The 10,684-nt window shown below is 66.3% G+C and overlaps 1 protein-coding gene across 1 annotated transcript in view; it reads left to right on the top strand.

The window, feature by feature from the left end:
- Window positions 1-10,684, top strand: part of CHD8 (chromodomain helicase DNA binding protein 8) — a 60,243-nt gene that overhangs the window by 7,927 nt on the left and 41,632 nt on the right. The window contains exon 2 of the mRNA XM_074931039.1: window positions 1,586-1,959. Coding sequence (XP_074787140.1) covers window positions 1,586-1,959 — 374 coding nt within the window. The remainder of the gene's footprint in view (window positions 1-1,585; window positions 1,960-10,684) is intronic.

Raw genomic sequence — 10,684 nt, 5'->3', positions numbered from 1 at the left:
CGAACCCAATTTTCCTCCGTCACGCCCGATTTTGGCCCCGTCACGCCCCATTTTCGTCCCGTTTTGCCCCGTTTTGATCCCCTTACCCCGATTTTTCTCCTTTTCCCCCGTTTCTCCGCCCGCCGCAGGCCGGCTCCTCCCAGGGCGGCTCCCCCGGCCTCTCCGTGGTCAAAGTCCCCATTACGCCCGATTTTTGTCCCCATTACGCCCGATTTTTGTCCCATCAAACCCAGTTTTCCTCCGTTACGCCCGATTTTTGTCCCCTCGAACCCAATTTTCCTCCGTCACGCCCGATTTTTGTCCCCTCGAACCCAATTTTCCTCCATTACGCCCGATTTTGGCCGCGTTACGCCCGATTTTTGTCCCCTCGAACCCAATTTTCCTCCATTACGCCCGATTTTTGTCCCCTCGAACCCAATTTTCCCCCGTCACGCCCGATTTTTGTCCCCTCGAACCCAATTTTCCCCCGTCACGCCCGATTTTTGTCCCCTCGAACCCAATTTTCCCCCGTCACGCCCGATTTTTGTCCCCTCGAACCCAATTTTCCTCCGTCACGCCCGATTTTTGTCCCCTCGAACCCAATTTTCCTCCGTCACGCCCGATTTTTGTCCCCTCGAACCCAATTTTCCTCCGTCACGCCCGATTTTTGTCCCCTCGAACCCAATTTTCCCCCGTCACGCCCGATTTTTGTCCCCTCGAACCCAATTTTCCTCCGTCACGCCCGATTTTTGTCCCCTCGAACCCAATTTTCCTCCATTACGCCCGATTTTGGCCGCGTTACGCCCGATTTTTGTCCCCTCGAACCCAATTTTCCTCCATTACGCCCGATTTTTGTCCCCTCGAACCCAATTTTCCTCCGTCACGCCCGATTTTTGTCCCCTCGAACCCAATTTTCCCCCGTCACGCCCGATTTTTGTCCCCTCGAACCCAATTTTCCCCCGTCACGCCCGATTTTTGTCCCCTCGAACCCAATTTTCCCCCGTCACGCCCGATTTTTGTCCCCTCGAACCCGATTTTCCCCCGTCACGCCCGATTTTTGTCCCCTCGAACCCGATTTTCCCCCGTCACGCCCGATTTTTGTCCCCTCGAACCCGATTTTCCCCCGTCACGCCCGATTTTTGTCCCCTCGAACCCGATTTTCCCCCGTCACGCCCGATTTTTGTCCCCTCGAGCCCGATTTTCCCCCGTCACGCCCCATTTTTGTCCCCTCGAGCCCGATTTTCCTCCGTCACGCCCCATTTTTGTCCCCTCGAGCCCGATTTTCCTCCGTCACGCCCCATTTTTGTCCCCTCGAGCCCGATTTTCCTCCGTCACGCCCCATTTTTGTCCCCTCGAGCCCGATTTTCCTCCGTCACGCCCCATTTTTGTCCCCTCGAGCCCGATTTTCCTCCGTCACGCCCCATTTTTGTCCCCTCGAGCCCGATTTTCCTCCGTCACGCCCCATTTTTGTCCCCTCGAGCCCGATTTTCCTCCGTCACGCCCCATTTTTGTCCCCTCGAGCCCGATTTTCGTCCCGTTTTGCCCCATTTTGATCCCCTTACCCCGATTTTTCTCCTTTTTCCCCCCGTTTCTCCGCCCGCCGCAGGCCGGCTCCTCCCAGGGCGGCTCCCCCGGCCTCTCCGTGGTCAAAGTCCTCAGCAGCACGGAAGTGGCGGCGCTGACGGGTCCGGCGCCTCGCGGCGTCACCGAGGAAAGCCGCAAATTGGAACATCAAAAAAAACAGGAAAAAGCCAATCGCATCGTGGCCGAAGCCATCGCCCGCGCCCGAGCCCGCGGCGAGCAGAACATCCCCCGGGTCCTCAACGAGGACGAACTCCCCAGCGTGCGCCCCGAGGAAGAGGGGGAGCGCAAACGGAGGAGGAAGGCTCCCGGCGACCGCGGGGGACCCAAGGAGGAGCGACCCCGAAAGGGCAAAGGGCAAGGAGGGGCCGGCAAGAGTAAAGGGCGGAGTAAACCCAGGTGAGGGGATGAGCAAAATGGCGGCGTGGGGCGGGGCAAAATGGCGGCGTGGGGCGGGAAAATGGCGGCGTGGGGGGGCAAAATGGCAGCGTGGGGTGGGAAAGTGGCGAGGTCGGGTAGAAAATGGCGGCGTGGGGCGGGGAAATGGCGGCGGGGAGGGGCGGGGAGTGGTTTGGGTCCCAACTGGTGGCCATTGTTGGCCTCAAGACTTGACCTTCATCATCTTCCTCGACCCTTGACCCTCCTCGTCTTCCCCGACCCTTGACCCTCCTCGTCTTCCCCGACCCTTGACCCTCATTGTCTTCCTCGACCCTTGACCCTCATTGTCTTCCTCGACCCTTGACCCTCATTGTCTTCCTCGACCCTTGACCCTCATTGTCTTCCTCGACCCTTGACCCTCATTGTCTTCCTCGACCCTTGACCCTCATTGTCTTCCTCGACCCTTGACCCTCATTGTCTTCCTCGACCCTTGACCCTCATCGTCTTCCTCGACCCTTGACCCTCATCGTCTTCCTCGACCCTTGACCCTCATTGTCTTCCTCGACCCTTGACCCTCATTGTCTTCCTCGACCCTTGACCCTCCTCGTCTTCCCCGACCCTCGACCCTCCTCGTCTTCCCCGACCCTCGACCCTCCTCGTCTTCCCCGACCCTCGACCCTCCTCGTCTTCCCCGACCCTCGACCCTCCTCGTCTTCCCCGACCCTCGACCCTCCTCGTCTTCCCCGACCCTCGACCCTCCTCGTCTTCCCCGACCCTCGACCCTCCTCGTCTTCCCCGACCCTCGACCCTCCTCGTCTTCCCCGACCCTCGACCCTCCTCGTCTTCCCCGACCCTCGACCCTCCTCGTCTTCCCCGACCCTCGACCCTCCTCGTCTTCCCCGACCCTCGACCCTCCTCGTCTTCCCCGACCCTCGACCCTCCTCGTCTTCCCCGACCCTCGACCCTCCTCGTCTTCCCCGACCCTCGACCCTCCTCGTCTTCCCCGACCCTCGACCCTCCTCGTCTTCCCCGACCCTCGACCCTCCTCGTCTTCCCCGACCCTCGACCCTCCTCGTCTTCCCCGACCCTCGACCCTCCTCGTCTTCCCCGACCCTCGACCCTCCTCGTCTTCCCCGACCCTCGACCCTCCTCGTCTTCCCCGACCCTCGACCCTCCTCGTCTTCCCCGACCCTCGACCCTCCTCGTCTTCCCCGACCCTCGACCCTCCTCGTCTTCCCCGACCCTCGACCCTCCTCGTCTTCCCCGACCCTCGACCCTCCTCGTCTTCCCCGACCCTCGACCCTCCTCGTCTTCCCCGACCCTCGACCCTCCTCGTCTTCCCCGACCCTCGACCCTCCTCGTCTTCCCCGACCCTCGACCCTCCTCGTCTTCCCCGACCCTCGACCCTCCTCGTCTTCCCCGACCCTCGACCCTCCTCGTCTTCCCCGACCCTCGACCCTCCTCGTCTTCCCCGACCCTCGACCCTCCTCGTCTTCCCCGACCCTCGACCCTCCTCGTCTTCCCCGACCCTCGACCCTCCTCGTCTTCCCCGACCCTCGACCCTCCTCGTCTTCCCCGACCCTCGACCCTCCTCGTCTTCCCCGACCCTCGACCCTCCTCGTCTTCCCCGACCCTCGACCCTCCTCGTCTTCCCCGACCCTCGACCCTCCTCGTCTTCCCCGACCCTCGACCCTCCTCGTCTTCCCCGACCCTCGACCCTCCTCGTCTTCCCCGACCCTCGACCCTCCTCGTCTTCCCCGACCCTCGACCCTCCTCGTCTTCCCCGACCCTCGACCCTCCTCGTCTTCCCCGACCCTCGACCCTCCTCGTCTTCCCCGACCCTCGACCCTCCTCGTCTTCCCCGACCCTCGACCCTCCTCGTCTTCCCCGACCCTCGACCCTCCTCGTCTTCCCCGACCCTCGACCCTCCTCGTCTTCCCCGACCCTCGACCCTCCTCGTCTTCCCCGACCCTCGACCCTCCTCGTCTTCCCCGACCCTCGACCCTCCTCGTCTTCCCCGACCCTCGACCCTCCTCGTCTTCCCCGACCCTCGACCCTCCTCGTCTTCCCCGACCCTCGACCCTCCTCGTCTTCCCCGACCCTCGACCCTCCTCGTCTTCCCCGACCCTCGACCCTCCTCGTCTTCCCCGACCCTCGACCCTCCTCGTCTTCCCCGACCCTCGACCCTCCTCGTCTTCCCCGACCCTCGACCCTCCTCGTCTTCCCCGACCCTCGACCCTCCTCGTCTTCCCCGACCCTCGACCCTCCTCGTCTTCCCCGACCCTCGACCCTCCTCGTCTTCCCCGACCCTCGACCCTCCTCGTCTTCCCCGACCCTCGACCCTCCTCGTCTTCCCCGACCCTCGACCCTCCTCGTCTTCCCCGACCCTCGACCCTCCTCGTCTTCCCCGACCCTCGACCCTCCTCGTCTTCCCCGACCCTCGACCCTCCTCGTCTTCCCCGACCCTCGACCCTCCTCGTCTTCCCCGACCCTCGACCCTCCTCGTCTTCCCCGACCCTCGACCCTCCTCGTCTTCCCCGACCCTCGACCCTCCTCGTCTTCCCCGACCCTCGACCCTCCTCGTCTTCCCCGACCCTCGACCCTCCTCGTCTTCCCCGACCCTCGACCCTCCTCGTCTTCCCCGACCCTCGACCCTCCTCGTCTTCCCCGACCCTCGACCCTCCTCGTCTTCCCCGACCCTCGACCCTCCTCGTCTTCCCCGACCCTCGACCCTCCTCGTCTTCCCCGACCCTCGACCCTCCTCGTCTTCCCCGACCCTCGACCCTCCTCGTCTTCCCCGACCCTCGACCCTCCTCGTCTTCCCCGACCCTCGACCCTCCTCGTCTTCCCCGACCCTCGACCCTCCTCGTCTTCCCCGACCCTCGACCCTCCTCGTCTTCCCCGACCCTCGACCCTCCTCGTCTTCCCCGACCCTCGACCCTCCTCGTCTTCCCCGACCCTCGACCCTCCTCGTCTTCCCCGACCCTCGACCCTCCTCGTCTTCCCCGACCCCTCGACCCTCCTCGTCTTCCCCGACCCTCCTCGTCTTCCCCGACCCTCCTCGTCTTCCCCGACCCTCCTCGTCTTCCCCGACCCTCCTCGTCTTCCCCGACCCTCCTCGTCTTCCCCGACCCTCCTCGTCTTCCCCGACCCTCCTCGTCTTCCCCGACCCTCCTCGTCTTCCCCGACCCTCCTCGTCTTCCCCGACCCTCCTCGTCTTCCCCGACCCTCCTCGTCTTCCCCGACCCTCCTCGTCTTCCCCGACCCTCCTCGTCTTCCCCGACCCTCCTCGTCTTCCCCGACCCTCCTCGTCTTCCCCGACCCTCCTCGTCTTCCCCGACCCTCCTCGTCTTCCCCGACCCTCCTCGTCTTCCCCGACCCTCCTCGTCTTCCCCGACCCTCCTCGTCTTCCCCGACCCTCCTCGTCTTCCCCGACCCTCCTCGTCTTCCCCGACCCTCCTCGTCTTCCCCGACCCTCCTCGTCTTCCCCGACCCTCCTCGTCTTCCCCGACCCTCCTCGTCTTCCCCGACCCTCCTCGTCTTCCCCGACCCTCCTCGTCTTCCCCGACCCTCCTCGTCTTCCCCGACCCTCCTCGTCTTCCCCGACCCTCCTCGTCTTCCCCGACCCTCCTCGTCTTCCCCGACCCTCCTCGTCTTCCCCGACCCTCCTCGTCTTCCCCGACCCTCCTCGTCTTCCCCGACCCTCCTCGTCTTCCCCGACCCTCCTCGTCTTCCCCGACCCTCCTCGTCTTCCCCGACCCTCCTCGTCTTCCCCGACCCTCCTCGTCTTCCCCGACCCTCCTCGTCTTCCCCGACCCTCCTCGTCTTCCCCGACCCTCCTCGTCTTCCCCGACCCTCCTCGTCTTCCCCGACCCTCCTCGTCTTCCCCGACCCTCCTCGTCTTCCCCGACCCTCCTCGTCTTCCCCGACCCTCCTCGTCTTCCCCGACCCTCCTCGTCTTCCCCGACCCTCCTCGTCTTCCCCGACCCTCCTCGTCTTCCCCGACCCTCCTCGTCTTCCCCGACCCTCCTCGTCTTCCCCGACCCTCCTCGTCTTCCCCGACCCTCCTCGTCTTCCCCGACCCTCCTCGTCTTCCCCGACCCTCCTCGTCTTCCCCGACCCTCCTCGTCTTCCCCGACCCTCCTCGTCTTCCCCGACCCTCCTCGTCTTCCCCGACCCTCCTCGTCTTCCCCGACCCTCCTCGTCTTCCCCGACCCTCCTCGTCTTCCCCGACCCTCCTCGTCTTCCCCGACCCTCCTCGTCTTCCCCGACCCTCCTCGTCTTCCCCGACCCTCCTCGTCTTCCCCGACCCTCCTCGTCTTCCCCGACCCTCCTCGTCTTCCCCGACCCTCCTCGTCTTCCCCGACCCTCCTCGTCTTCCCCGACCCTCCTCGTCTTCCCCGACCCTCCTCGTCTTCCCCGACCCTCCTCGTCTTCCCCGACCCTCCTCGTCTTCCCCGACCCTCCTCGTCTTCCCCGACCCTCCTCGTCTTCCCCGACCCTCCTCGTCTTCCCCGACCCTCCTCGTCTTCCCCGACCCTCCTCGTCTTCCCCGACCCTCCTCGTCTTCCCCGACCCTCCTCGTCTTCCCCGACCCTCCTCGTCTTCCCCGACCCTCCTCGTCTTCCCCGACCCTCCTCGTCTTCCCCGACCCTCCTCGTCTTCCCCGACCCTCCTCGTCTTCCCCGACCCTCCTCGTCTTCCCCGACCCTCCTCGTCTTCCCCGACCCTCCTCGTCTTCCCCGACCCTCCTCGTCTTCCCCGACCCTCCTCGTCTTCCCCGACCCTCCTCGTCTTCCCCGACCCTCCTCGTCTTCCCCGACCCTCCTCGTCTTCCCCGACCCTCCTCGTCTTCCCCGACCCTCCTCGTCTTCCCCGACCCTCCTCGTCTTCCCCGACCCTCCTCGTCTTCCCCGACCCTCCTCGTCTTCCCCGACCCTCCTCGTCTTCCCCGACCCTCCTCGTCTTCCCCGACCCTCCTCGTCTTCCCCGACCCTCCTCGTCTTCCCCGACCCTCCTCGTCTTCCCCGACCCTCCTCGTCTTCCCCGACCCTCCTCGTCTTCCCCGACCCTCCTCGTCTTCCCCGACCCTCCTCGTCTTCCCCGACCCTCCTCGTCTTCCCCGACCCTCCTCGTCTTCCCCGACCCTCCTCGTCTTCCCCGACCCTCCTCGTCTTCCCCGACCCTCCTCGTCTTCCCCGACCCTCCTCGTCTTCCCCGACCCTCCTCGTCTTCCCCGACCCTCCTCGTCTTCCCCGACCCTCCTCGTCTTCCCCGACCCTCCTCGTCTTCCCCGACCCTCCTCGTCTTCCCCGACCCTCCTCGTCTTCCCCGACCCTCCTCGTCTTCCCCGACCCTCCTCGTCTTCCCCGACCCTCCTCGTCTTCCCCGACCCTCCTCGTCTTCCCCGACCCTCCTCGTCTTCCCCGACCCTCCTCGTCTTCCCCGACCCTCCTCGTCTTCCCCGACCCTCCTCGTCTTCCCCGACCCTCCTCGTCTTCCCCGACCCTCCTCGTCTTCCCCGACCCTCCTCGTCTTCCCCGACCCTCCTCGTCTTCCCCGACCCTCCTCGTCTTCCCCGACCCTCCTCGTCTTCCCCGACCCTCCTCGTCTTCCCCGACCCTCCTCGTCTTCCCCGACCCTCCTCGTCTTCCCCGACCCTCCTCGTCTTCCCCGACCCTCCTCGTCTTCCCCGACCCTCCTCGTCTTCCCCGACCCTCCTCGTCTTCCCCGACCCTCCTCGTCTTCCCCGACCCTCCTCGTCTTCCCCGACCCTCCTCGTCTTCCCCGACCCTCCTCGTCTTCCCCGACCCTCCTCGTCTTCCCCGACCCTCCTCGTCTTCCCCGACCCTCCTCGTCTTCCCCGACCCTCCTCGTCTTCCCCGACCCTCCTCGTCTTCCCCGACCCTCCTCGTCTTCCCCGACCCTCCTCGTCTTCCCCGACCCTCCTCGTCTTCCCCGACCCTCCTCGTCTTCCCCGACCCTCCTCGTCTTCCCCGACCCTCCTCGTCTTCCCCGACCCTCCTCGTCTTCCCCGACCCTCCTCGTCTTCCCCGACCCTCCTCGTCTTCCCCGACCCTCCTCGTCTTCCCCGACCCTCCTCGTCTTCCCCGACCCTCCTCGTCTTCCCCGACCCTCCTCGTCTTCCCCGACCCTCCTCGTCTTCCCCGACCCTCCTCGTCTTCCCCGACCCTCCTCGTCTTCCCCGACCCTCCTCGTCTTCCCCGACCCTCCTCGTCTTCCCCGACCCTCCTCGTCTTCCCCGACCCTCCTCGTCTTCCCCGACCCTCCTCGTCTTCCCCGACCCTCCTCGTCTTCCCCGACCCTCCTCGTCTTCCCCGACCCTCCTCGTCTTCCCCGACCCTCCTCGTCTTCCCCGACCCTCCTCGTCTTCCCCGACCCTCCTCGTCTTCCCCGACCCTCCTCGTCTTCCCCGACCCTCCTCGTCTTCCCCGACCCTCCTCGTCTTCCCCGACCCTCCTCGTCTTCCCCGACCCTCCTCGTCTTCCCCGACCCTCCTCGTCTTCCCCGACCCTCCTCGTCTTCCCCGACCCTCCTCGTCTTCCCCGACCCTCCTCGTCTTCCCCGACCCTCCTCGTCTTCCCCGACCCTCCTCGTCTTCCCCGACCCTCCTCGTCTTCCCCGACCCTCCTCGTCTTCCCCGACCCTCCTCGTCTTCCCCGACCCTCCTCGTCTTCCCCGACCCTCCTCGTCTTCCCCGACCCTCCTCGTCTTCCCCGACCCTCCTCGTCTTCCCCGACCCTCCTCGTCTTCCCCGACCCTCCTCGTCTTCCCCGACCCTCCTCGTCTTCCCCGACCCTCCTCGTCTTCCCCGACCCTCCTCGTCTTCCCCGACCCTCCTCGTCTTCCCCGACCCTCCTCGTCTTCCCCGACCCTCCTCGTCTTCCCCGACCCTCCTCGTCTTCCCCGACCCTCCTCGTCTTCCCCGACCCTCCTCGTCTTCCCCGACCCTCCTCGTCTTCCCCGACCCTCCTCGTCTTCCCCGACCCTCCTCGTCTTCCCCGACCCTCCTCGTCTTCCCCGACCCTCCTCGTCTTCCCCGACCCTCCTCGTCTTCCCCGACCCTCCTCGTCTTCCCCGACCCTCCTCGTCTTCCCCGACCCTCCTCGTCTTCCCCGACCCTCCTCGTCTTCCCCGACCCTCCTCGTCTTCCCCGACCCTCCTCGTCTTCCCCGACCCTCCTCGTCTTCCCCGACCCTCCTCGTCTTCCCCGACCCTCCTCGTCTTCCCCGACCCTCCTCGTCTTCCCCGACCCTCCTCGTCTTCCCCGACCCTCCTCGTCTTCCCCGACCCTCCTCGTCTTCCCCGACCCTCCTCGTCTTCCCCGACCCTCCTCGTCTTCCCCGACCCTCCTCGTCTTCCCCGACCCTCCTCGTCTTCCCCGACCCTCCTCGTCTTCCCCGACCCTCCTCGTCTTCCCCGACCCTCCTCGTCTTCCCCGACCCTCCTCGTCTTCCCCGACCCTCCTCGTCTTCCCCGACCCTCCTCGTCTTCCCCGACCCTCCTCGTCTTCCCCGACCCTCCTCGTCTTCCCCGACCCTCCTCGTCTTCCCCGACCCTCCTCGTCTTCCCCGACCCTCCTCGTCTTCCCCGACCCTCCTCGTCTTCCCCGACCCTCCTCGTCTTCCCCGACCCTCCTCGTCTTCCCCGACCCTCCTCGTCTTCCCCGACCCTCCTCGTCTTCCCCGACCCTCCTCGTCTTCCCCGACCCTCCTCGTCTTCCCCGACCCTCCTCGTCTTCCCCGACCCTCCTCGTCTTCCCCGACCCTCCTCGTCTTCCCCGACCCTCCTCGTCTTCCCCGACCCTCCTCGTCTTCCCCGACCCTCCTCGTCTTCCCCGACCCTCCTCGTCTTCCCCGACCCTCCTCGTCTTCCCCGACCCTCCTCGTCTTCCCCGACCCTCCTCGTCTTCCCCGACCCTCCTCGTCTTCCCCGACCCTCCTCGTCTTCCCCGACCCTCCTCGTCTTCCCCGACCCTCCTCGTCTTCCCCGACCCTCCTCGTCTTCCCCGACCCTCCTCGTCTTCCCCGACCCTCCTCGTCTTCCCCGACCCTCCTCGTCTTCCCCGACCCTCCTCGTCTTCCCCGACCCTCCTCGTCTTCCCCGACCCTCCTCGTCTTCCCCGACCCTCCTCGTCTTCCCCGACCCTCCTCGTCTTCCCCGACCCTCCTCGTCTTCCCCGACCCTCCTCGTCTTCCCCGACCCTCCTCGTCTTCCCCGACCCTCCTCGTCTTCCCCGACCCTCCTCGTCTTCCCCGACCCTCCTCGTCTTCCCCGACCCTCCTCGTCTTCCCCGACCCTCCTCGTCTTCCCCGACCCTCCTCGTCTTCCCCGACCCTCCTCGTCTTCCCCGACCCTCCTCGTCTTCCCCGACCCTCCTCGTCTTCCCCGACCCTCCTCGTCTTCCCCGACCCTCCTCGTCTTCCCCGACCCTCCTCGTCTTCCCCGACCCTCCTCGTCTTCCCCGACCCTCCTCGTCTTCCCCGACCCTCCTCGTCTTCCCCGACCCTCCTCGTCTTCCCCGACCCTCCTCGTCTTCCCCGACCCTCCTCGTCTTCCCCGACCCTCCTCGTCTTCCCCGACCCTCCTCGTCTTCCCCGACCCTCCTCGTCTTCCCCGACCCTCCTCGTCTTCCCCGACCCTCCTCGTCTTCCCCGACCCTCCTCGTCTTCCCCGACCCTCCTCGTCTTCCCCGACCCTCCTCGTCTTCCCCGACCCTCCTCGT

This window comes from Athene noctua, chromosome 38, assembly GCF_965140245.1.
Source record: "Athene noctua chromosome 38, bAthNoc1.hap1.1, whole genome shotgun sequence".
In the NCBI taxonomy this organism is placed as follows: Eukaryota; Metazoa; Chordata; class Aves; order Strigiformes; family Strigidae; genus Athene; species Athene noctua.
Note: the sequence above shows the minus strand (reverse complement) of the source record. Positions and strands in the feature narration are given on the sequence as shown.